This window comes from Malaya genurostris, chromosome 1 (assembly GCF_030247185.1).
Source record: "Malaya genurostris strain Urasoe2022 chromosome 1, Malgen_1.1, whole genome shotgun sequence".
Taxonomy (NCBI): Eukaryota; Metazoa; Arthropoda; class Insecta; order Diptera; family Culicidae; genus Malaya; species Malaya genurostris.
In genome coordinates this window covers 25,879,382-25,907,099 of record NC_080570.1, presented here as the reverse complement: position 1 = coordinate 25,907,099, position 27,718 = coordinate 25,879,382, and the positions used below count along the sequence as shown (strand labels likewise).

The following is a 27,718-nucleotide window of genomic DNA, read 5'->3' as shown; positions in this document are numbered from 1 at the left end:
AACAAAAGAAATTTCTGTTTACAAACAGTACTGCTGAACTGTCAAAATGTGTTCATCCGATTGAGGTTAGCAGTGACGGTAAAAAACCTAATTGACAACAATATTGTCTTGTGTAAGGGTGGCTAATGAATTGAAGATGTTCATTTTACGCCATTAACCTCTGCACTGTAAAAAAAAGAACGGCTCCAGATTACCGTAGCTCATCTGTCAAAATCATACGAATTTGTCAATTAGATCAAAACAAAACAAAACAGATTCGTCTGTAATTGAAACTTTTTTGTGTAAAACAGTAAATTTACAGAAATTTGTCGCTTGAATTCGACATAAATATATACATACAGGTGCAGTGAACGGATCGAAAATATGTATACATTACTCAGTGGCTTCTACAAATACCTTACACAGAAGGATGAATATTGCATACTAATTTTAGGGTTGGACAACGCTGGTAAAACGGTAATACTAATTTGCGTGGCAGTTTCAGTGTTTATTTACGCATGACCATAATTTTTTTGTTTTTGCGATAGACCTATCTGGAGGCGGCAAAAACAAAATTTACAAAAAACTATCGGGGAATGAATCCGAGCAAAATCACCACAACCGTAGGACTGAATATAGGACAGATAGATATCATGGGTATCCGAATGAGCTTTTGGGATCTGGGCGGACAGCAAGAATTACAGTCACTGTGGGATAAATACTACTCCGAGTCTCATGCCGTAATCTACGTGGTGGATTCTAACGATCGAGAACGGATGCACGAGTCGAAGGAAGTTTTCGATAGAATGATTGGGAATGAATACCTGTCCGGGGTACCGCTGCTGGTGCTGGCTAATAAGCAAGATTTACCCGATTGCATGGGGGTCAGAGAAATTAAACCAGTATTTCAAGAGTCCGGCCATTTAATCGGAAGGCGAGATTGTCTAGTTATGCCAGTATCGGCACTGACTGGGTAAGTCTGGGAAATAAGGATATTTCTCTAATACAATTAAATGAATAACCCATTTTGCATTCCTAGGGAAGGCGTAGACGAAGGCATAAAATGGCTAGTGGAATCTATCAAACGGAATTCATTCGCACGTCCTCCAAAATCGGAAGACACGTGATTGTCTAGGCCTACGCTCTTATTGGAGTGCAATATTATTCCAATCGGCAATAGTTGCCGTTTTATTTATAACATATTGTAAGAAAAATGCAATGAAAAATCCAACGCAAAGCAAATTTCAGTTTGACTTATTTGATCTTAGAAAAATACACCCTCATCTTCGTCTAAGTTATCTTTCGGTATGTTAACAAAAGCACAATCTTCAGTATTGCCCCATTTGGCGGCTTCTCCTCCGCGTACCTTCACATTATAACATACGTTCTCGCTTTTGAGCAAACTTTGTCTCAACGTGAATAGTTTCTGCGAAAAATCACGACTTCTAGCATTGCTCACCGATATGAACCCTTTGTAAAGTTCTTGCATAAAACGACGATGATCAAAACAACTTTCAACGTCCCCAGAACCGAGCGAGTTGATACACTTGCGCATAACTTCACCGCTGAGGTCACCTATTCCCAAAACAAAATCCAGCGGTGGCAATAGGCAACTTATCTGGTTCTTCGGTGTTTTATTGTTGTCTTTATCATCATCAGAGTTTTCTTCATCCTCATCCGAACCACTCTCGTCCGAATTGGTTGGAATGTTGTATGTAAGTTGATTCTGAATAGTCTTCCAATTGGAAATGATCTGAGTGGAGACGTACTCGTGGAATGTATAAGCTTCGATGAACTCCTGCAAACCGGCAGTATAGGCCCGTGTGTACTGATACGGATCCAAGCCGTGTAGTTCCTTGGCAATCGTGACGAAATGGGTTTGACAGAGAGACTCCAGTCTTTTTTTAGCTTCATCGCAAACACGTGACTGGTTATTTTTCCTGAAAAGAGACAAACGTAAATATGAGATCAGTGGCTCTTGTACTTGTGATTTTTAATTCAAATAAAATGTTTATATAATATGAACTTTGTTCCGATAGTCTTGAATATTTGATGAAAAATTCCTGAAATGTTTTACTATTAGAAAATACAAAGAAAAAAAAAAAGATTTTTCAAAACGCGTTAGACCCTACCCGCCCCTTAGCAGGTTGGAGAGTTCAAGAGTCTGTTCTTAGCATAATAGAATGCACAAAAAATAGTTGGGAGCCTAATTGAGACTCTTAGACATTGACCAAAAAAATAATAAACAGTGGTAAGCGCTTGTTTTTGGTGCTAAATGTTTTAGGACCCTCTCGAGATAACTAGACGTTTCTAAGACAAAACAAGAAAATCACAAAATTTTGAAAATTCGCATAACTTTGAAACGTTCAGTTTTACGGACAGTTTGAATGAACAATAACTGAACGATTTACTAACGTATCGGTTGAAGAATTGCAATTTGTTGATCAGGGATGTCAGGTAAAAATTTCGAATATCTGCAGACTGGATGGAAAAAGTCTTGCTGGCAGCAGTTTCTCTATAAAGAATGATACGCAAAACTGACTTGGCAAGCAAAAAGAAATGTCGCGGAAATTTCAAAAGTCTGAAACTTTTGCCGAAAGTCGGCAAAACTCTCGACTTTTTCAAAAGTCTGCACAACAAAAAATAAAAAGTGTCTGCAGCACTATACAGGTAATCTGCAGATCTGGCATCTCTACTGTTGATATAAAAAATGAAGAGATTTTATCCTGATGGAGAGACTATGAGATTTCAGCTCCATTCGGCTTTTCCCTGCTCCTATTAAATAAATTAATAAATAAATAAACTGAGCGTATGTGGCGTTAACTCAGTTTTGCGTTTCGATCCTTCACTTTTTATGTCAGTTTCATCAGTTTTTTGTTGTGGTGGTCATTTCAAAATATGACTAATAAAGAAAGATTTGCAGATCCCATAACTCCATAACCCATAATCGGATGAAACTGAACTCAATAGCTTCAGTCAAAATACCGGTTGTTTGGCCGGATGAACTCAACAGTCATTTCAGTTAGGTTTTGCACGATGACCACTCGAATAAACTACCAATGAACTGCGGATGAATCAAGTTCACCTTTTGACAGCTATCAGTGGTTTGTTTACATATCTATTAACACGTATTCAAATTAGAATGAACGCAATGAACACATAAACAAACCACTGATAGCTGTCAAAATTTATTCATTTTGATAATTTTTGTGAGGTTATGTCATGTTCGTGCAAAACCTAGTTAATCGTTCATGTATGATGTCACACACAAAAAAAATATCCATTAAACTGATAGAGTTTAGAAATGCATCATTAAACGATCGGCAATTTCCATTTCAAAGTGAATACTGATGGTTGGTTTATGGCCACCATTAACAAAAAACTCGTGAGTTTTTCTCGACTTGCAGCAATCTGGCATCACAATTTCAAATAACACGAATACCATCGCACTTTTTTGACACTACCTGTCAAGAATCTTATTATGGCATTACATCAGCAGAGAGAGATACAGACAGTTTACGAAAGCATTCCATTCCATCACCAAATTCAAAACATCAAAATCGCTTGAACGGAACGGAACGGAGCTTGCTGCTGCTACTGAAAATACAGAAGCAACAAAATAAGCAAAATCCATCATTACTTTTCACTCTTAAGAATTTAGTGCAAAAATCAGTACGTCAGTAGGACGTTAGTTTTTGACCAGTCGAAAAATCTATAACTTGTACTCCTGGAACGGAGGTAAGTACAGGAAAATGTTTTCCTTTTGGTTTCAACAGTGGGTTGTGATTGCGTGACACATTTTACCGCATCATAGGATTATGATTGTCGGAAAAGTAATGGAACGATGAAAATGGGTAGTTTGCAAAATAAACCCTTCGATTTATTGCGCAACCCGAAGGGATATATTTTTCAAAAAATATGACGAATCACATTTACGTTTAAATTCAAATTAATCATCCAATTTTTAATGCACATTTTGCTGTATCGAAAGTGTACGATTGGTGGTGTTTTCGATACGTTGCGAACAGTATGACCAACGCTCCTACCCCTTCTGTTCGTTTTCTCTGTGTTTTTTTATGTTCGCGATGTGTATTAATCGCACCATCATTCGATTATTGGAAATGAAAAGTTCATTTTAATTGGTTATTTTCTAATTTTTTTTTTCAACCAAGAAAGACTATTTTTAGTTTTGAATATTTGAAAGGTTTCTCAACGCAAGGTATTCAAAGAAAATTTAATAAATTTCAATTGTTGTATTTCGGGGCTTCTCTACTCGATCGTGAACTTGCTATTGTAGCAAAGAAGAAAAGCCAAATAAAAAGAGTAACAAGTTGTCACGGAAGCCACTCGCGATTAGAGTCAATTCAATTTGATTTAAATGAAATCAAATCAAGGACCGAGTTGAATACAAAGAAATGATCGCTATGCTGTGAAGAGATCACCGCACGATGTAAGGAGTTGTGATTACTACGTCGCGGTAGGCTCTGCTAACTATGCTAGTGTGAAGTTCATTGATAAAGACGACTACGTAATGGAAAGTGATGGATGGAACTGACGGTGACTCATGTTTTGCACCTGTGCCGTAGAACACAAACATATGTGGCTATTTTGTTGTTTCGATTCCATGCTACGTAGGATTGTATCCTAGAGTCATCTAATATTAATGTCAATTTGGGAAGCCAGTTATGAAGCGTAAACCTTTCGCTTTGAATGTCAAGCGAGGTCCAGTGGAGAAGCACAGTTCATACATTTTACATGAAACACAATCAGGCTAACGGGTTCTGTACATGTTGGGTCAAGCCATTCTAAATTTAGCTGTTTGCAATGCTCAGATTGATTTAATTTATTTAGTTCTGTTCTTGCTAATTGTACCCTCAGTGTGGGACCTATATTTTCCGATCGTCATAACCTTTTTGACACAATTTCAATTTCGGAAATACTAGCGTGCGACATTGAATATTTTCCAGGCACGCCAGATATGATGTGTATTGATAATCACATGCACCCGGAGCACTATCAACATAATACTGCGATTATTATCATTTAATAGTATAAAATGTGTGATGATTATTTTCCACTGACTTATTTGATGTTCAAACAAAATTTTGAGCGGAGTTACCTGGAAGTGGTACCAATTCAAAATTCATCTAATGGAATTTAGCCATCGTATCATTTGACTTGTGATACACTATCCTGAAGAGAATGCCTTTTTTTCTGCATTCGAGTTTTGGGTATAAGTAGCCCCGGATTTATTACTATTATCATTTTGTATTTATATTTCGTCTCCAGCTCATCAGTGCTTAACAGTTCATGTTGAACTGCCACACCACTCAGCAATTCGATAGAAACCTTAGAACCTTATAACAGAATTAAATGGTAATATTAAAAAAATTATCCTTGGAAAAGTTAACGATAAAAACCGCTGAGCAGACGTAAAGCTATCTCTATTTGAGACACCTAGACTTGTACCTAAGCGCAGTGTTTACTTTAATAATGAAATTCCAAATGTAATAAAAATGTAACGACTCTAAGAAGGTAAAATCGGGGCTAAATAAAAAGATATAATTAAGGTTGACATTGAATTAACAAGGAACAATTTTCCTTCCGAAAAACCGATTCCATCCAATAACGTATGCGATATTCTTCTTCCAGAATCGAATTTTAGTACAGAAAAAAATTCTTCAAAAATTCCTAAAATGGACGCTTGTCACTCTGGAAAACTATGCTTGCAATCTCAAAGCATTTCGTGCTGAGCATTCTTTGTTTTTTCCGGAAGTGAAAGTGAATGAACGAAACCCTCTGATGAAATCGGAACGGAACTTCGGAAATCCGTGTAAAAAAATCGCGAAACTTCGAAAATCCGTCAAACGTCGCGATCTGGTGTAATCTCAAAAAACTTTTTTTTTTTTTTAAATCGACTTTGGGACTGAATATGCTTGTAATTTTAATATGGAATACATTTCAGGTGTACAACTTTGCTTCCGCCGTTTTTCGATAGGTGGCTGTATCGGCTGAGGCTGGTCAAAATACATAGATGATAATGCCTTCAAAGTGAGTGTGTACAGTGCCTAACGAATTGTCATCGCCGTTTCAAGACAGTTGTTCTTCACGCTCGAAAATGTCTGTTTATTGGCCCAATTCTCGCCATTTGCGGGAAGTTTTACTTTTCTGTTAGAATTCGAAAAAAATGCAGCTTAAGCGCATCGAATGTTCTCAGAATCTCACGGTGATGCTGCTCTGAGTAAATGAACGTGTCGGGAGTGGTTTCAAAGTTTTAAAAATGGTGATTTCGATGTCGAAGAGAAAAAACCTTCAAAGATGAACAACTAGAAGCATTGCTTGATGAAGATTCGTGCCAAACCCAAGAAGAGCTTGCTATTTCTAAACGTCTCAAGGCCCTGGGCGTGGTTCAGAAAAAAAACAAAACACTGGGTGCCGTACGAGTTGAAACCGAGGTACATCGAGCGCCGTCTATTTGTATGTGAGCAACTGCTTAAAAGACAAAATCGTAAGGGGTTTTTACATCAAATCGTAACCGGTGATGAAAAGTAAGTTCGATACGATAATCCTAAACGCAGAAAATCATGGGGAAAGCTCGGACATGCTACTTCGTCCAAGGCAAAACCGAATATTCACGGCGCCACCTTATGATTTGTATTTGGTGGGATCAACTCGGTGTGATTTACTACGAGCTCTTAAAACCGGCTGAAACCATCACAGGAGATCGCTACCGAACGCAACTGATGTGCCTTAGTCGCGCGCTAAAAGAAAAGCGGCCACAATATCAAGAGCGACATGACAAAGTCATCCTCCAACACGACAATGCTCGGCCTCACGTCGCAAAAGTGGTTAAAAAGTACCTGGAAACGCTGAAATGGGAAGTCTTGCCCCACACGCCGTATTCCCCAGATGTCGCCCCTTCTGACCTCCACCTATTCCGTTCGATGGCACACGGCCTGGCAGATCAACATTTTCAATCATTCGAAGAGTAGAAAAATGGTTTGCATCATGAATAGCGTCAAAAGAGGACTCCTTTTTCGAGCCGGGATTCGGAAATTGTCGGAAAGATGGGAGAAAGTTGTCGCTAGCGACGGACAATACTTTGAATAATACATATGTAAGCACTAATTTTGGAAAAAAAACAGCGGAAGCCAAGTTGTACACCTAATAGTTGAGGATCTTCAAAAAAATCTTCAAATGGAGGAAAATCGACATTTTTTTTTCAATTTTATGAATCCTATTAAAATCAATATCTCACACAAGTACACTCACAAAAAAAATGTTGCCGAATGTTTTCAAAAATTCATGAAACATCGAGATCTGGTGTTATCTCGACAAAACTTTGAAAAAAATCGACTTTGGGATTCAGAAAAATTTTGAGTTTTCTGACGTGATGAGTAAGTCGATGCCTTTCATTTTTCCGAAATCGAAATGTATATTTTTTTAAATCTCAAATATTTTCTTGAAAAAAACATCGAAAATTGTCACTTAAAAAATCGGGATAACGATAGATCACGACGATTCATGCATTTCTAAGACAAAACAAGAAAATCTCATAACTTCGAAATTTCACATAAAAACCGCGTAACTTCGGAAATGAGTGAAAAATTGGAGTGTGTTTGAAAAATCGAAAAAAAGATCGAAAAAAAATGTCTTAGAAATGCATGAAACGTTGATATCAGGTCTAAAAATTTTTCTTTGGTAAATTTAAAATGTTACTTCAGAAATCCACGTAAAAAAGCGTACCTTCGGAAATCCACGTGAAAAAACCGCGTAACCTCGGAAATCCGCGTAAAGAAACGCAAAACTAAACAATTATTTTCTTATCAAGTGTCTTAGAAATGCATGAAACGTCTCGAGACATGAAAAAATTTTGATATTTTTCGAAATCGAACATTTCTTTTTTGATGCCAAATGTCTTAGGAATGCCTGAACCGTCGAGATCTGGTGTAATTCCAAAAAGTTGTCAGAGTATCAGAGTTGACTTAAAAAAATTTCAGGATAAAACCAGATCCCGCATAATTTTGAAAATTCGTTTTCAAAAATCGCGTAGCTTCGGTAATCCGCGAGAAAAAAACCGCGCAACTTCAACAATTTGCGTAAAAATGAACAGCATAAAAAAACCGCCAAGGCAAGGGTGTAATTTGTTTGAACACTTTTACTGAACTTCTCGTTCAAACGTTAAAGTGGGTATTGCATCCTACTTTCCATTTATTGAGTGAAAAAAATCATGATGCTGAAAATTGGTACTCATATTTGGACTAGTAATATTGTTCCCGGTTTTGCATTAAAATTTCAGACGTTTTCCCGGGTTTCTCCCAGTGAAACCAAATTCCCTTCTCCAGATTTTCGCGATTTTTTCCGGGTACTTGCCACCCTAAAATTATTGATTTTGAAACATTCATTTGTCTGTCAGTAAAAAACGGTTTCCTGGCTGAAAAAGGTGGGTGGGTAATGTCAGAGACATAACTGGATGTCGTGAATACAAAAACAACTGACATGTTCCTTAACACTTCCGAATATCAATTAGTTGATCAATTGTATGAATTATGCAAGCATTCCCCTTTTCCACATTTTACGCAAAAACAAAGAAGGCTTCACTTGATTACTGTGAATTTCACACAGCGAAAAATGCACAAATCTAATCAAACAGTTCTAGATTTGCACTAAACTGAGGATTTTTACCTTCGATTTGCGAAGAAGAAATTCTAATAGTTCTTCATAAAACTTTTTGAGCCATTAGAACGGCTGATTTTGTATGATGCTCTCCACCGTTGTCCCTTTTTCGTTGCTTTTTCACCAATACAAACGACTAGCAACTGTGACGCAATCGTACTTGTCGGAAGCGAAACTAGCTTTGCAAACGACACACAATACATCTGCTCGCAGTGGCGATAGAATCCAAACTGATTCAATTTTTGTTAAGAGGTTTCTTTTTACGTATTTTGGTTTGTAGCTTTTTCACTAATGGGCGGTCCTAACGGCTATAAAAATAGAAGCATATAGAATTTTAAAGTCGATTAATTCATTTCGGATTTGCATTTCATTGAAAGAAACTATCAGAATGCTGTACGGGATTCATGCATGCCTTTCAGAAAGACCGAATTGTGGAACTCACTACGATATTAAGCACTGTTCGGAACATTTTCTCGAACGATTTGTTGTACAGCAGCAGATATTTTGTTTTCTGCCTCAGAACGCGTTCTGATTGGCTGGTGTTGATATGGGTCAAATGCAACAGGTTTTTCAATAGTGTACTATTGAAATACTTCAATGCTGTTGCTATACATGTTTAAGTTGAAAAATTTCGATTCTATTGGTAGCTAGATAATATAAATCCTTTCACAGATCACTGAGCTATGAGCTTTCAAAATACGAGAAAGGCAAACGCGCCTTATGAATTATCCTTTTTGATACTCGTTCATACCAAACATTTAAGAAAAGTTTAATTTTGAATTATTTGAGATTATGTCACACAATTGAAAATTTTATCATAATATTGTGATCATATTTCCGATGGCATGTAGCAAAAATTATATTGATTCGTTAGATACAACAAGAGATATTCACGATCAAAAACTTATCACTCTTTCAGAGGGCAAACTTTAAAAAGGCACCCCATAGTAAAGTAAGTCGTATTCACGACAAAAAACACTTAACATCTTATGGACTTATGGACTCTGGTACTCTGTTTGTCAATAGCAGTTGGCCGAAATGTGGATTCCTAGATTCTGAACCTGAGTTTTGGAATTGGATCAAGGACTGTACTCCGGATTAGGAACTGTATTCAGATGCTGGATTTTGCAACTAAATTCTAGAAATGAAATATAGAGCTCTGGATCTGAGTGGAACAAAATGAGTTGCCTTGTTTGAAATGTCCTACTCAGCAAACGGCGGAGGAAAAACGTAGAAATCCAATTTTCACCTGTCATATCTACTCAGTAGCTAACGCGTAAATATTATATCGCGCAACACATAAGAACCGTCGTCCGAGCACAAGAAAGGCAAACACTCGTCATAAATTTTCCTAGCCATCAGTATATTTTCTTCTCTATCGTTCGCCCGGCAAAGACATTTGATATCATAAAGGCTTGACGACAGTTTTCGGCTAATCAAAAAGATTATTTCTCCAAAAGTCATTTCACCGGAAACCGTTACCCGAAGAATACATTTATCATAATATTTACTTCGATGTATCAAACCTCTTACTGGCTCATTGTCATTCGTTGCCGGTGTCGCTACGAAAGAATATTACCGTTCATGAACAGCGCCGGTTTACTTAGTTTCCCCCCTTTTGTGATATTCCATTTTTGCATTTAAAATCACACACACACAATAATATACATTTCTAGGTTCTGACAAAAAATGAACGTGAGATCCAATCTCCTAGCGCAAGTTGATTTCTATAACTCACGCCTGTTTGTTATCTCCACGTTTCGGTCGGTCCCTCCTGTTATCGCAAGATGACAAATGAAGAAAAAAAACCTCGCACCCGGTACGATAGAAACATCTTTACGAACTAATTGATTATTCTTCTCTCTCTTTCTTTCTAAACAGTGCCTTCGTCTCGCCGCCTATGTCCAGCTGCCTCCGGTAGAGCACCGTCAGTTAATCATCGGCAGCATGGAAAGCAACGAAACGTTTTCCACGGTCAGCTATGACGTACCGAGCCGAGATGAATGCTTGGTGTTCAACAAAACCAAAATCATAATCACCCTGTACGAGGGTATACCGGAAACGTTGCTGCTGAACGTGATTGCCTGGATTTTCCTGATTTTGCTGTTCGCTTTGCTTCGGCGACAGGCGTGGGACTACGGTCGGCTAGCACTGGTAAACAGCCATGGTGAGAATAAACGGTGGACCCAGCTGTTCTACGCTCACGGTGGTGTTGGCAGTCGGGCTGGATTGGAGACAACGGATGCCAGTATGAACGTCGATCGAGGATTCTTTTCGTGGATAATGGCGACGTGGAGACTCACCAGAGAGCAGATTTTAATGCACAGCGGACCAGACGCAGTGCACTATCTGTCTTTCCAGAGGCACCTGATGGTAGTGATGGGCATCATCACTACCATTTCGATTGCCATCATTTTGCCGATTAATTTTTCCGGCACGCTCAGCGGAGATAGAAATTCTTTCGGGCATACCACGATTTCCAATCTGGATCCGAACTCATCGTGGATGTGGGTTCACGTGCTGTTTGCCATTGCGTATGTGCCGATGGTGGTGCTGATAATGCGGCGTGCTTCGGGCAGAAACGCATTCAAGACGGCACCGACCAGAACAGTAATGGCTAAAAATATGGCCCAGTCTGATTGCGACAAAAGAGCCATCCGAACATATCTACAGCAACTGTTCCCAGACGTGGGCATCGACGATATTCAGTTGACCTACAACATTAGTAGTCTAATAAAGGCAGCCGAAGAGTACGAGAGGATTGTTGATGCGAGAATTTATTGCGAAGTGCATCGAAATCGCGATCGGACACCCATTCAGGCTAAAACGCGCTTCTTCACCTGCGAGAAGGTGGATGCGCTAGAGTATTACAAAGAAGAAGAAGCCCGACTAGCAGGTTTGTCTAACGAATGAATCTTTTTCAATAGTCAGAACATGATTTCATCTATTTTTGAATAGGTCAAGTAAGTCGATTACGAGCGTCCGCTCTGAATGAACCACTTGGAATAGCGTTTATCACGCTCAACTCGGCACAGGAAGCTCAACATGTGATATTACATTTTAAACCTACCTATCGAAACTGGGATATGACATTTGCACCGGCACCGTCCGATATATTTTGGGAAAATTTGAGCATCGATACCGCGCAATGGTACTGCAAATGGATCACAGTGAATTTGATTTTGTTTTTGTTCCTATTTTTCCTGACAACTCCGGTGATTATCGTCAATCTGCTAGACACACTGAAACTGACGAAGGATACGACATCGCAGATTAATAAATTCAGTCCACTAATATCGGAATTCCTACCCACGTTGCTGCTATGGTCGCTGTCTGCCCTGATGCCGGTAATCGTGGCTTACTCGGACACATGGCTTTCGCACTGGACCAGATCGCGGCAGAACTATGTCATCATGACCAAGACATTCGGCTATCTACTGTTCATGATTCTGATCCTACCATCGCTCGGGTTGACCAGTGCCGAAACGTTCCTCCAGTGGACCCTTCATTCGAACGAAACTTACCGCTGGGAGTGCATATTCATACCCGATAAAGGTGCATTTTTCGTGAACTATATCATCACAGCAGCGTTCATCGGTACGGCTCTGGAGTTGATACGCTTCCCCGATCTCATTTGCTACATTTGGAAGCTGTCCACGGCGAAGTCCCGTGCTGAAACTCCCTACATACGTAAAACGATCTTGATCACGTTTCCATTCGGAATCCATTACGCCTGGATGGTGATGGTTTTCACCATGAGTACGGTCTACAGTCTGGCTTGCCCTCTGATTATGCCGTTCGCCATGGTCTACATTATGCTGAAACACTTTGTGGATAAACACAACCTATACTTCGCATTCGCTCCATCGAACATGATCAGTCAAGGCAGTGGTGGCCAAATACACAGCACCGCCGTTACGATGACTAAATTTTCCGTCGTCACATTGCTGTCGATCATGGGTGCCCTCGCTTGGATCCGTTCCGGAGAACTGGAATTTCGCGCTATTGTGCTCATTCTGGCCCTCTGCCTCACACTGTTTATGTTTACGTTCATGTCACCGATCAAGAAGTGCACCACCAAACCACTTAGCATCGTGGAAACGGAAGGACCAGCTCCTGTCTATGTGGCCGATGTACTCATCAATCGGCGGATGGTATCCGATAGTCCGTCCCATCTGAGCTATGGATCGGATACTACTATGGACATTGTGATGAATGATGCCGGCCGAAGTGTTACAGTATAAAGCGGCATCCATTTTTCGTGCTGCAGTTTGTTTCAGTTTGCTCATTCTTTTACTCTCTTCATTAGTATGTGGCTTTTGGCCACGAGCAACAGCTATTAGGTTTGTCGAAAATGTTGTTTTTTTGTTTCTTTTGACCTTTTTTTTACGTAGACTACTTAGCAACCGCCTTAAATTATTTGTACTATTTTTACGCCTATGAAATGTTCAGTGCTTTGAGGAGAATGTATTTCGTTTGTCGTCTGAAACGGATATTTGTATTCAAATAAGAAATTAACTGTGTTTTAGTGAAGTATATTAATATGAAAAAACTAACTTGTAAGAAAATAGAATGGCTTATGATGTAAACAGAATACGAAGGATTTTAGATCCTGATGTTTGTCCAAAAAAAAACAGTTAATTTCATCGTAAGAAGCTTACCCAAACGAATTATTACAACTTTTTTTCCGCTATAATTTATCACATCAATTGATAACTTGTTTATTAAGAAAAGATACATTAATTCGGAGAAAATCAGAAATGGCATAATGGTAGAATGTTAAAATGTTGAACTCATTTGAAAAATACAGCGAAGATACTTCACACATTCGAAACACCTTATTGTAGCTAAAATGAAACTGTGAGTACTACTAAAGAATCATAATAATAAGAAATATATTATATATTTTAACTCATTTAGAATTAAAGTTTTGATTTATTGAACCCTGTGCAGTTCCGAAGCCTCTGGTGACGCATTTCACGACTAACTTTACTATGGGGCGCCTTTTCCAAAAATTTATGTGTTCCAAATCTGTGCAAGAATGAGTAGAACTCGTGAATATCTCTTTTTGTACTCAACCCAATAACATTTTTTTCCTCCATACTATCGGGAATATAATCAACAATTTGCGATCAAATTTTCAGTAATAGGAAATAACTACAGTGATACACCAGTGTGTAAGTTTCATTTCTACACTGCGGATCCATGGGGAGCCCACCCACAAAAAAGAAAGCGCACTTCTTTCCAGTGTCCATTAGACAGACTTTGAGTGTGTGCTTGTTGATAGAAGCTCTTCGCATGAATCGCTCTCACGTACTCTCACCTAAATACACCCTGATCACTGGCGCGTGATGGTGAGCAAACACGTCTGTGAACTTCAATTAATAGAGAGTAGATCTGTCCTTGCTATGCAAAACTCGTTTTTTCTTTTGTTGATTTTGCGTGCCCCACGCTTCTTATACGCAAACCATACACCATAGAGTGTTCACTGGCGTGTACACTTCTGTGAAAATATCTGCATTCACCTCAGAGAATTTGATAGCTCTGCGCTAGCACTTTGCCAGAGGTAAAAGAAAATAAACACGCGCACTCGTGATGCGTGCACACACTCGTTGAAGTTGTTAGGGCGAGGGGAGAAATTTTGCTAGCTCTTCATCATACAGAGGAGATCGACATCTCTGCTCAGAATTATAATTTTCTAAAATGTTAGGTTTCAACGAGTATTAAAAACACTCATGACGCTTGTTTGTCTTTCTCGTGCTCGGGCGTCGGTTTTGATGCAGCAACATTGCAATTTCGGGTTACCATCTGGGTAGGTATAAAATTTGTCGTACTTCAGAATAGGTGCATCGTTACAATTCTGGAAATAAAGAAATAAAACTTTGCACAATTCACACAATATATCAACTTATGAGGACACTTTTAGCTATTCAGAAGTGTGACGTTTTATTCGTATTCACGTCATCCAGTATTATCTCTGACGTTACCCACCCACTTCAATAGTCGGGCTTGAGAGCACCTTCTCATATTTCATTCTCTTTTCTTAGGTGTTCTGTTTTTTTTTCAATTGCTGTTTGGTGCTCTGTATTTTTTTTTCAATTGCTAAAATTGATTTAGACTGGCTCATGAACAGGACTAACATTTTTCGACTCATTTTAGTCTAATGGATGATAAAAGTAAATTTATATGCCCTGTGGGGCTCGTTCTTTCTTTAAAAAATACAGTTTAACCTTTGAGTTGCTACTACTATTTTAATTAACAAATTTTGCTTATATACTACAAGTTAGAACAGACTTACGTCTAATGTTAATTCTTAATTTATTCCGCGCTTGCGCATAAGCCTGAATTTCGTGTTTCTTACCTCCCTAGGCTTGTGCGCATGCGTGGTTATGCTATAAGGAAGAGAGAGAACACAGGCATTCAACGACCCCTTATTTCCTTCTTTTCCTTACATTGCCCAGCTTGCGATCCCAACTATGACAAGTTAAATCCAGCTGTTTCTCCTCCCTTCAAGGAGGTCATTCACTTGTCTCGAGGCATGTGTTTTATGCTATTCCTTCCTTCTTCGAGGAGGTCATAGCCCTGCTCGAGATAAGTGCTTACATTATTTTATTTTAGCCCTTTAAACGACGACATCGGTCGTTGCTCTTATTTCTAACGGATTTTATGATTCGATGTCGTAACCCGGGAGCTCGACGATGCGGGAGATTTCATTTCTCGCTAGCTTAAATTTAGAATCCTAGTATGGGATTTAAATCTAGGCACGCTGGTGAAACTGTCAGCCACATTTCCAACCCCCGTAAATCCACCACATCGATTTACAAAATACCGTGGCTGATATTAATCGTTTCTCGTTAATGTAGGATATAATGGTGCAGTTCTCCTTTCCTCTATTTGAACGCTTTCACATTCGCCTGAGTTATTTATTTCGTTCCTATCTGCCTCTTGTTGAGACCTTCGCAACGAGTTTCTATGAGACAAGAAAGTAGTCAGTGAATCCCAAAATGAAGCAATTAACTGCCACCCTAATCCATAAATATCGTACAATATACGCCCATGCATTATTGTGTCTACCACAAACTTCAATATTCTCCCTATCATGTAAATTCCTAAGAATGTAGAAGTTAAATTTCCCAGCCATGTCGTCCAAGATATTAATTTTTCCCAATATCTATTCAGAGCGTTCTCTATCACTCTTTCCGATACTAAGGCGTCAAAATTATATCCTTGTAGGTTTGGTTGTTGACTCGCTAAAATTTTATGAAGTACATTTGAAGCGATTCTTTTTTCTCCTTGATCATAAATCATATTACGCATCTTTTCAATGCTATCGGCATCATAAACTCCGCTTTGCATTAGGCTTGGTAGCGGCGTATACGTCCACGTCGTGACTATGTCAGTAGTTAATTTATTTGGCGACGTCGTTTCTCTCAAACGACCATCTGTAGTATACCATCTTCCGCCAAACATATACTTCGCAGGAAGGATTGGTGTACAACCTATTTCGGTTCCCCTCATTTGAAGGATTCTTGAAACTGGAGCTAAATACATTTCAGTCCCGTTATACTTTACTGGGATTTCCTGATAACATCGCTCCGCTGTTCTATGCGTGACATAGACAGGTTTGCATTCCAGAATGTGTAAAACCTCTCCTGCTACAACAGCTGTGTATCCAGATCGCTTCACTATCCCTGAAACGAACTCCGTTGGATTGAGCCGAGCTAGAGTCAGTTTTGTCTCCATTATTGTCTTGTCAACCTTGCACATTTCTGTCATAATTGTATTATAGATTTCCTCAAACTTTTGCCCAATGTAGCTCTCTACTAGCGTGATTTTTGAGTTAAAGTAAGTAAACAAGTCATAATTTTTTCCATTCGGACGTCTTTTGAATGGCGATTTGAATTCTGTTTCTTCTAGGATCAATATTCTCGGATGATCGGTTTTGTAACCATTGTATCCACATATACGAGTTGGATCTCTGGTTCTGACGGAAAATACATGTGAGTCTGAAATAGCGCTATACACGGCTTGCGTATTTCTTTTCTTACCAGCATCCACAGTTTTATTTACCATTCCTTGATAAATTACTTCGAATTCATCGTCTTCGCAACGTTTATCGCCGTTTATATCCCATGTCATATATCCTTGTTCCCCGTCTAAACATTTCCCTTGGGAGTATGTACAAACTATTCCGTTGCGTAGTGTTATCTGATCATTTTCATAATCCACAGAACTTGTATAGTCGTACAATGAAATTGCATACTCATAGTAAACCAATGCGTCTACCCAGGTGTAAAATGGTGTTCGGTAAATTCCACCCTTACACGAGCTTCCTTGTACATGACCGATTATTAGTACTTCTCCATGACTCGTTCCGTTTCTCTTGACCTCGTTAATTCTAGTCTCTTGAGTCAAACGTACTGAATTCAGTAAGTGAGTTATTCTGCACTCTTCATTCGTGAATTCCTTAACCGAATGAGAATAGCCATATTGATAGTCCGACGTGTGAGAATGCATCCCACAATGTCGTATAGATCTTTTCAAGATGACTTTACATTGATACGCATGAGCAGATCCTTTTGCATTTTTTTGTAAAACTTGTATTGGAACTTCTATTGTCGTTAAATTATTTGTCGGTGGAAAACATGGTGCTACGTCCAGCAACGAATATGTAGTTATATTTATCTCCAGATTCGCACAATCGTATGCAATCAATCCAGGAGCAATGGTTCCAAATGCTTGACATATTATCATCATCAAAGCTAAGGCTGCCAAACAAATATTTTTCAATTTTGTATTCTGTCTTCGGGTTGGTCTTTTGTTACTAGACTCGATGGCAATTTTCTGTTGGTTGTTTCCTTCCATTTGTGAGACCTCCACTTCATCTTGAGTGTCGGTACTTATTTTTGGTTCACTAGACTTTACGTCTAGCACCGATAATTTAACTGTAGGTTTTACTACTGTTCCTTTTTGTGTTTTTATGACGGCGGACCTAATTATACCGTCTTTAGCGCGTCGTACTTCAACCACGAGACCCTTTATCCATTTTCCTTTTCTCTCTTCATCCGGAAAAATTACTATGTCTCCTAGCTTTAGAGAGGTCGATGACTCTTGCCATTTTGGTCTCCTAGCGAGGTTTGGTAAATATTCTCTTACCCATCGGCACCAATATTCTTTCGTAATTTGCTGCACTCTTTTCCATTGCTGTCGAGTAGCTTCTGCCTTTGAGACGTCGTTTAAATTTGGTTCGGCCTCCCCTGAGCATCCCAATAAAAAATGATTTGGCGTCAACGCTTCATCATCTTCTGATTCGATAGGAATATGCGTTAACGGTCGGCTGTTGATGATAAACTCAATTTCTATTAACACACTTCGTAATATATCTTCAGGCATAGTTGTTTGAAGTGAAGGCATTATACTTTTAACTTCTTTTATCATTCTTTCCCATACTCCACCAAAATGCGGAGCGGATGGCGGGTTGAAAAACCATTCTATTCCATCACCTGCCAGCCTTTCTTGAATCTTTTTTATTTCGTTATTTGCACCTATGAAATTGGTACCATTGTCGCTGTAAAGTTGTGAAATTTTTCCTCTTCTGTGTATTACATTTTTCAGACACACAAAAAAGGCGTCAGTGCTTAAGTTATTCGCTACTTCAATATGAACAGCACGTGTTGATAAACAAGTAAACAACGCACCCCATCTTTTTTCCGTTCTTCTTCCAATCGAAACTGTCATTGGACCGAAGTAATCAACTCCGGTGAAGGTAAACGGTTTTACGTTCGCATTCAGCCGACATATTGGTAATGATGCCATTCTGGGTAGATTAGGTCGAACTCTTTCGTTCCTGCACCTTTGACATGCACCTTTTGTCCTTTTCATCGAGGCTCGAATGTCAACTACCCAGTACCTTTGTCTAACTGCAGCAATTGCTGCGTCCATTTTTTTGTGAAAAAATTTCTCGTGATAAAATTGTAATATCAAATAAGTTGCATGATGCTTCTTCGGTAATATAATAGGATATCTAGTACCGTACGGAAGCATAGTTGCATTTTCGATCCTGCTTTTCGACTTCATTAATCCATCTGTATCTAAGAATGGCGTTAAGTTTATTATTTTACTTGATTTATCTATCGGAAAGTCCGAGTGTAATTTTCTCATTTCATCCGGATACGCTTCCCACTGTGCCTTTCGTAGTATAATATTTTCTGCTCGATCTAAAACTTCTTTTGTAACGATCCGTTCGTAAGATTCATTTTTAATTTTTGATCTCAATATGTCGACATAAATCAGGATTCTTCCTACGGCTCGTTTAGCACGTTTCCAGTTCGAACACCAATCGATGTTTATAAATTCAAATTTCGTGAAATTAGTTTCTTTGACTAAGTTCACTACTTTTATATCTTCCTTGGTATTCAACTTGATCGGTCTAAGAGGCCACAATTTTTCATCTTCTTTCAAAAATGTTGGACCATTCTTCCATATGGATTCTCTTTCTGTTGATTTTGTAGCTTCATCGGCTGGATTATTCTTCGAGTTCACCCATCTCCATTGCGTCATCGATGTTCATTCTAGAATCTCGCTAATTCTTAGGCCGACAAACTGCTTGTATTCTCTGGGATCAGATTGAATCCAGGACAAGACTACCGTCGAGTCTGTCCAATATATTACCTTTTCTACCTTAAGTCGCAGACTCTTTAAAACGGTTTCAGTTAACCTAGTTCCTAAGACCGCGGCCTGTAGTTCCAGTCTGGGAATTGATAAGAGTTTAGTTGGCGCGACTCTGGCCTTCGCAGCTATTATGGTTACGTCGACTCGGTCATCAAATATTGTTCGCATATAAACAACCGCTGCAAATGCTCTATCCGAAGCGTCAACAAACGTATGTATCTCTCTTTTTACTCCTTCTGAGAGATAAGAATAACATCTTGGAAATTTGATTCCTTTTAGACTGTCAATTCGCTTTTCCCATTTGCTCCATTCCATATACATTGGTTCGGGGATTTTATCGTCCCAGCCGATCCCTAATTTCCATAAGTCTTGGATCAATATTCGGCTTTTAATTGTTACATTAGATATCAAACCTAATGGGTCATAAACGCTCATGCTGGCGGATAGTAATTGTCTCTTAGTAGGCCATTCAGGTAAGTCTGACATCTTTACTCGATATCTTATGGTGTCATCGACGACGTTCCAATAGACACCTAAAACCTTTTCATAAGATTGCTCGTCATCGCCTAGCACGATTTCTTCCTTATGCATAATTTTGTCCTCAGACAATGAGTTTTTCAAATCTTTGGAATTTGTTACAAAATTCCTTATATTAAAATGTCCGTGTGCGTGAATCTTTATTACATTTCCCACAGTTTCCTTAGCCTCATCTATTGAATCGAAACTGTCGAGATAATCATCCACATAGTGGTTTTCAATTATCGCAGTTACCGCCTTTGGATAATCGATTTGGAATTTAATGGCATTTTGGTTTTTAACGTATTGTGCACACGACGGTGAGCACGTTGCACCAAAAGTCATTACTTGCACGACGTACACACACATATCCTCTTCTTCTGCAAATCTATACAGAAAACGTTGAGAGTTTTGATCGTCCTTTTTAATTTTAACTTGGTGAAACATTTCCTGAATATCACCAGTGACCGCAAGTTTCCCTTCCCTGAATCTAATTAAAATACTTAATAAAGACGTAGTTGCGTCAGGCCCTGAAAGTAGTTTGGAATTCAAGGATTGTCCTTTTATAATTGCGGCTGCGTCAAACACTAGCCTCGGTTTTCGAGGAATTTTATTTGGATTTGTAACTGAAAAATGCGGTATGTAGAATGTTCGTCTTGAATCTTGCATTAACTCTTCTCGGTTTAATTTTCTTACGTATGCCTTTGATTCATACTCCAATATTTTATCATTATACCACCTTCGCAACTCAGGATTTTCACGCATCCTTTTCTCTTGTCCCTTTAGTCTGCTTAAGGCAACTTGATAACTATCTGGGAGCGACACGTTATCTTCTTTCCATAATAGTCCTATTTCATATTGACCATTTGTATAATTAATCGTGTCTTTCATAATTTGTAAAGCTCTTTCGTCTTGCTTAGACATGAGAGGCTTACTCGGTACCATAACGCCAAATTCTTCAGTCGAGAAATAACTACGCATCATTTCCTTCATGGATTTTTCTTCGGAAGTCTCGTCATTATTAATCATCATTAAAAAGTTATTTTGTTTTCGATCGTCCATTTGTGTCCCGTATATTACCCATCCAATTTTAGTTTTCTGAGCTATCGGCTCATTAAATCTTCCTGAACGAGTATCGATAGCACGCATGATATTAGAATGCGGTAATCCTATCAGAAGTTTTGGTTTCTCGTTTCTGTAATCACTAAATTCAACATCTGAGAGGTAAGGATAACTTTTTACCAGTTGCTTCTTCCGAATGGATTGCGTAGGCAGAGACATTTCCTTTAATGTTCGTACCTTTTCTAACAGATACGTCTTCCCCTTGTAGCCCTTAATTCGAACTGATATTTCCTCGCTACCTTTGTCTACTTGCTCTTCGCCATTTGTCCAAGACAACGTTAACGGTTTCTGTTTTCCGCTTATTCCAAGCTGTCTGGCAACTTCCTATAAAATTAATGTTGTTGACGAACCTGGGTCTAAAAACGCTAGTACGTCAACCTGTTTATCATTATTTTTCAATGTTACTGGTATAATCTGATACAAAACCTTTCCCTTCTCCTCATGATAATGAACTTTTTCGGCCTCCTTCTCTTTTTTCTCAGAGACCAGGATTGAGTTCTCTGAATTTTGATGTATCAGTGTATGATGTTTACCTGTACATCCTTTTACCTCACACCTTTTCTTGAAAAGGCACGTTTTCAATCGATGATTGGCATAATTGCAGCAATTGAAGCATGCTTTATGCTTTATGAGTATGGCTTTTCTTTCTTCTACATTTGACTTCAAGAACGTAGGGCATTCTGTTGTTTTGTGTTGTTTATTACAGGCAAAACAAGATACCTTTCTTTTGTTAGTATCGAAACTTTGATGCGTATAAACCTTATCTTTAGGTTTCATTTGTTTATCAGTTCTCAATTTCGACTCTGTTAGTTCCTGTGCAATTCTTTGTTGAGGCCTCAACCATTGGAGAAGATCCTCTAGTGTTGGAATTTCATAAGGATGTGCTTCTGATGCAGTATCCTTACGATCAATTTCCTTTCGAGCCCAGTCTTGTCTTAGATTAAATGGCAATTTGTCTAAGATTTCATCTATCAGGGCTTGATCTTGCATATATCCTAAAGAGTTCGTTATCTTTATGTTTGTAACGAGATTATCAATCGTCGTTACAAACTCTATGACACTTTTTGGAACTTCCATTCTAGGATTCTTCAGTTCCTTTACTTCGTTTCTGAAAAGTTTATATATTTTCTGTTGGTTACCAAAGTTTTCCTTTAAGGTAGCCATTATCTTTGGAACATTTTTGCTATCTAGCAATAGAGGTTCCACAATTTTTAATGCATCACCCTTAAGATGCTTCTGGAGACGAGTCAAATTTTCTAAGTTAGAAAACTCGCCTTCTTTTGTTGTCTCCTTAAACGTGTTCTCGAATTTGGACCAAACTTTAAATGATCCATCGAAATAGGGCAACTCCATCAGAGATTGCCTTGCAAACATCCTTACCATTTTTGCGGTCGCGTCTTCGGAACCGCCCTTGGACACACCTGGCTTGGATGATGATGCACCTTTCATGTTATTTGCTAGATCGGCAAAAAACTCTCTTTGGCATCGAAACATCTCTTCTGACTGTCTCAGGAGACCCTTGCTCGATTCTTCTGATGATCGTCTTAAATTGGCGACCTCACCTTCAAGCGCTTTTATTTGCGCCTTTATTATCGTACATTTTGGGCAAGCCCAAAACTCAGCCTTAGTTGGAATATGATCCAACCGCACACAGACGATATGAAACCATCTGTCGCAGTCGTCACAACAGACCATATTGTCTGCTGAGTCGGGGTTATCGCACAGCTGGCAATGTCCCTTTTTATTCTGTTTGTATTTAATCCCTCCCGACGCCATGTTCTCTCTCTTACCTTGTTTTCTTTTAACAATTAAGATGATCTAGTAGTGCGATGGCTTCCGTTTTCCGGCTGCTCGGCGACTGCTTCTGAATCCGGGTGTGCGATTTTAGTGCGCCTGTCTTAGGCCGCACTACACTTTATACGCTAACTTGCGTATTGACTTGTAACAAATGTTCGATTTTAGTGCGCCTGACTTAGGCCGCACTACACTTTATACGCTAATTTGCGTATTGACTTGGAACAAATGTTCGATTTTAGTGCGCCTGACTTAGGCCGCACTACACTTTATACGCTAACTTGCGTATTCACTTGGAACAAATGTTCGCTTTTTAGTGCGCCTGGCTTAGGCCGCACTACACTTTATACGCTAACTTGCGTATTGACTTGTAACAAATGTTCGCTTTTTAGTGCGCCTGACTTAGGCCGCACTACACTTTATACGCTAACTTGCGTATCACTTAGAACAAATGTTCGCTTTTTAGTGCGCCTGACTTAGGCCGCACTACACTTTATACGCTAACTTGCGTATCACTTAGAACGAATGTTCGATTTTTAGTGCGCCTGACTTAGGCCGCACTACACTTTATACGCTAACTTGCGTATCACTTAGAACAAATGTTCGCTTTTTAGTGCGCCTGACTTAGGCCGCACTACACTTTATACGCTAACTTGCGTATTCACTTGGAACAAATGTTCGCTTTTTTAGTGCGCCTGACTTAGGCCGCACTACACTTTATACGCTAACTTGCGTATCACTTAGAACGAATGTTCGATTTTTAGTGCGCCTGACTTAGGCCGCACTACACTTTATACGCTAACTTGCGTATCACTTAGAACAAATGTTCGATTTTTAGTGCGCCTGACTTAGGCCGCACTACACTTTATACGCTAACTTGCGTATCACTTAGAACAAATGTTCGTTCACTTTTCAGGTCTTAGAAGACCTGGGTAGCACTTTTACTGGTAAACTCTTTTTTTGGCTTGTCCTCTCTGGATGAAGCCACCAAACAATGTGGGGCTCGTTCTTTCTTTAAAAAATACAGTTTAACCTTTGAGTTGCTACTACTATTTTAATTAACAAATTTTGCTTATATACTACAAGTTAGAACAGACTTACGTCTAATGTTAATTCTTAATTTATTCCGCGCTTGCGCATAAGCCTGAATTTCGTGTTTCTTACCTCCCTAGGCTTGTGCGCATGCGTGGTTATGCTATAAGGAAGAGAGAGAACACAGGCATTCAACGACCCCTTATTTCCTTATTTTCCTTACATTGCCCAGCTTGCGATCCCAACTATGACAAGTTAAATCCAGCTGTTTCTCCTCCCTTCAAGGAGGTCATTCACTTGTCTCGAGGCATGTGTTTTATGCTATTCCTTCCTTCTTCGAGGAGGTCATAGCCCTGCTCGAGATAAGTGCTTACATTATTTTATTTTAGCCCTTTAAACGACGACATCGGTCGTTGCTCTTATTTCTAACGGATTTTATGATTCGATGTCGTAACCCGGGAGCTCGACGATGCGGGAGATTTCATTTCTCGCTAGCTTAAATTTAGAATCCTAGTATGGGATTTAAATCTAGGCACGCTGGTGAAACTGTCAGCCACATGCCCCTTGCACGTCTCTATTATCGAGAATCGAAAATCTTTGACAGTGGTTTGTTTACATCTCCATTAGAGTGCCTATAGAGTGACACCAGCTGTTCGTTTGGAATGACAGCTACCAGTTCCAAACGAGCAAACGACCTGTCAATTCAATGTAAAGCCAATGGAATGTTTTGAATTGTTGCCAACATTACGGATGAGAAGTCGTCACTCTGGTTATAGGCACTCTACCTATAACGTCTCATCCGTAATGTTGGCAGTTTTGTTAGCTTTCCATTCTATTTGACAAGTCGTTTGCTCGTTTGGAACAAAGCTGTCATTCCAAACGAACAGTTGTCGTCACTCTGGTTATAGTCACTCTAATCTCCATAGCTGATGCAATTGATTTGATCAAAGTAGTCGATCGCGTTCAGAAATAACATCGATTGGAAATCGAAAGAACACAAAATATTGTGCACCTGGAAAATCCTTTCAGTTATAAGCTTTCAGGTTTAAATGCTGATGATGAAGAAACAACATCTGTTTGTCGAGTGCTCAAAACCTACATGAAAACCCAGAGTGTGGAAAAACAATCGAAGCGCCTTCGATAAAACTGGAAGCTGCGCAGCAAGGTGTTGAGAAGAGTGTTAAAGCTAACCCCGGTCTTTCAATTCGAAATGAGGTCAGAATGTACACGTCAACTTTCAAACGGTTCGGAACACTGCTTGCTAGGGAAAGCTACAAGTAGTACAGAGTCAATAAACGTCCGAACCAGCACATGAAGCAGAATTTGGTGACCTACGATTTTGTTCCCGAGGAATTTGTTGAACCGTCTGGAATTCCACAGGGGAGTCATCTTGGCCCTTTGATTTTCTGACTGTACTTCAACGATGTAAATCTTTGTCTGGATAGACCAAGAGTATCTTTCTCTGATGACCTCAAGATCTATCACACCATCCGCAGCACAGAAGATGCGATTATTCCGTCAACGGCAATTGGCAATCTTTGCCGTTTGGGACAAAACCAATCGTATGATAGCGAAACCCGAAAAATGCTCAAACATAACGTTCACAAAGAAAAAGTTACTGTCGCGTGCTTTGATTATAGCAGTTGTTTTGAATAATAGAATTGACTGTCTCGCTTTTCTCTGCGAGAGTCACATCAATGTTTGTCCTCGCGCTCTCCGTAACAACGTCTTAGCACCTAATAATTCTTAGACAACCTCTACACCGCAACAATTATAGAATTACCGGTTTCGTCTTAGGCTTACAAAGATCGTTCAATCGAGTATCATCTGGATTTGACTTCAACCATCCACGCAAAACAATATAAGCCAACCTCATATTTAGCATTAGAAATTATCATTAGGATTGCAATGTGTCTATTGATTTTACAATAAATAAATAAGTTATTTATGAATTGGCAAAGCAATTTGCAGTTGTGGCCTGAAATGATTATCCTCGCCAGAGACATCCCGTATATTGTCCTGAATAGTGAAGCATAAGCGCAAAGTCATCTTTTGGATTTCGAACAGTTCCCAAGCTGTTGTTACTGCAGAATATCAAAGCAGCGAATTCGACAAAGCGGTGGGCAGTCAAGGACATTTTGTATGCGGAAAAAATTGTACAAAAAGTTACAAATCCTACCTAAAAGTGTTGTATGGGAGATTACCAAAGAACATGTCGATTTTTTAACAAAAATATAAAATAAAACCTGTTTGACAAAAAACTACAAGGCACAGGCCCTATGAAGTTGTTCGAACTGTTGACGTAGATCTACACAATTGAGTGCCAATCGATAGTTGGAGAAAAAAGAGACTATCGAGTTTCACAAACCGGTAGCGCCCGAAAGCCACAGCACCTGGGAGAAATTCCAATGCAAAATTTGAGCCAAATCGGACCATGGGAAGGTAACCCGTCAGAAGGTCGAATTTTAAAAATGCAGGATATTTTCAAGATTAAAAACTCCACTCCCAGAGTTGGTTAAAAGAGTCGGAATGACACAAAATTTCGACATTTCATGTATTTCTAGACATCAACCGTTTCAACCTTTCAAAAATCGCAATAAGAAAACTAACTAAAACTTGTTTTTTGTCCAAACTGAAAGTTTGTTCAGTGTTTTTCAACGAACTCGAAGATTGTCTTTTCAAATAAAATATAGAAAATAAACTTGCAATGCTAATATAATCTACCGACAAGGAAGATGTCCTTCCAGTCACTATAGACTGGCCGCTGTAATATGGAAAACATTAATAAATCTATTAACGAATTTGTTCCGTACCTCGTTGAAAAACTAAAAACGCATGATTAAACATGCAGAAAACAGCATCATTATCACATCCGAATCAAAATGACTGCGATACAGGCTCTTTAAAACCATTGATACTTGGTTATGTTGGAGTTTGGCTAAAAGTCATTTTTGTGCTATAGGCACATAACTGTTTTCACTATTCTTTACGTTTCGTCTTCGACTCGTCAGTGCAGAGCAGTTCAAATTGTTCCTTTTCCAACACATTCAACAAAATACGAAACAGCTTTCAACATGGTAATTAAAATTATCATTTGGGTAACAATGTTACTGTTGATTCACTATTTCTGACTTTTAACATACCATTCGAAGAATTCGAGCAAAAGCTATAAGCAATCAGGACATTTTTTTATATTTAAGCTTCCAAGTGTTAATTTCTATTAGAGTATCGTTGCGAACGGTTTATTATTTTAAGATAGATTGAAAAACAAAACAATTTGTCGCTTCAATTTATCCAATACAAATGTTTCAATATCAATATGACTTGTTCCATCGGTACATCTATCAAGTTCTGAGCGGTTCTATGAAACAAACAATGTCCATCTCTTTTTGATATAGTTACCCATTTCATAGTATCATTAAAATTTTTGCCATTTTCACGGATATAATAAATCTATTATTAATTGTTAGATATCAATGTACTGCAACCATGTGCGATTGTGTTGAAAAACACCCATGTGTTAAAAAAGTAACTCTATATAAAAAAAAACTTTTCAACAAAACACCACTTACTTCGCATCCACGGTATGAAGCAAGAATATGATCCTCTTGCTCTCGATGGTGATATCCCGGCTGCACTTTACAATGCGCTCATAGCGATCGTGCTTCTCATCCAACTCCCTTGCATACTCCCGGAAACACTGAACAACCGGATTGTTTTCATCGACCGGTACGTCGAGATCCTTTCCGGCACCACGTTTACCGCCACCGCCATAACGATTTCCACCACCCTTGTTGAAGTTGGCGCCGCGACGATTTCCTCCGCGATGATAACTCATGATAAACGAATCTGCTGCTCGTACAAAAACCGAAACTCTTGCTATCAACAATATAATTTAATCTTGAAATAATAACAAGCCGCTACCGAT

General features: G+C 39.0%; 3 protein-coding genes across 3 annotated transcripts; 2 read left to right on the top strand and 1 right to left on the bottom strand.

Annotated features, from left to right (window-relative positions):
• The first annotated feature begins 235 nt into the window (after window positions 1-235).
• On the top strand, window positions 236-1,221 carry LOC131435453 (ADP-ribosylation factor-related protein 1-like). Its single transcript, XM_058603356.1, has 3 exons — window positions 236-456; window positions 528-952; window positions 1,019-1,221. The coding sequence occupies exons 1-3, from the start codon at window positions 364-366 to the stop codon at window positions 1,104-1,106; spliced, it is 606 nt and encodes a 201-aa protein (XP_058459339.1). The 5' UTR covers window positions 236-363; the 3' UTR covers window positions 1,107-1,221.
• On the bottom strand, window positions 1,141-27,715 carry LOC131435444 (translin-associated protein X-like). Its single transcript, XM_058603343.1, has 2 exons — window positions 27,363-27,715; window positions 1,141-1,919 (listed from the first exon to the last, which is right to left on the bottom strand). Exons 1-2 carry the CDS (start codon window positions 27,626-27,628, stop codon window positions 1,244-1,246), a joined length of 942 nt encoding a protein of 313 aa, XP_058459326.1. The 5' UTR covers window positions 27,629-27,715; the 3' UTR covers window positions 1,141-1,243.
• Window positions 3,480-13,582, top strand: LOC131435439 (calcium permeable stress-gated cation channel 1-like). Its single transcript, XM_058603331.1, has 3 exons — window positions 3,480-3,717; window positions 10,537-11,551; window positions 11,614-13,582. The coding sequence occupies exons 2-3, from the start codon at window positions 10,603-10,605 to the stop codon at window positions 12,897-12,899; spliced, it is 2,235 nt and encodes a 744-aa protein (XP_058459314.1). The 5' UTR covers window positions 3,480-3,717; window positions 10,537-10,602; the 3' UTR covers window positions 12,900-13,582.
• Window positions 27,716-27,718: the final 3 nt, after the last annotated feature.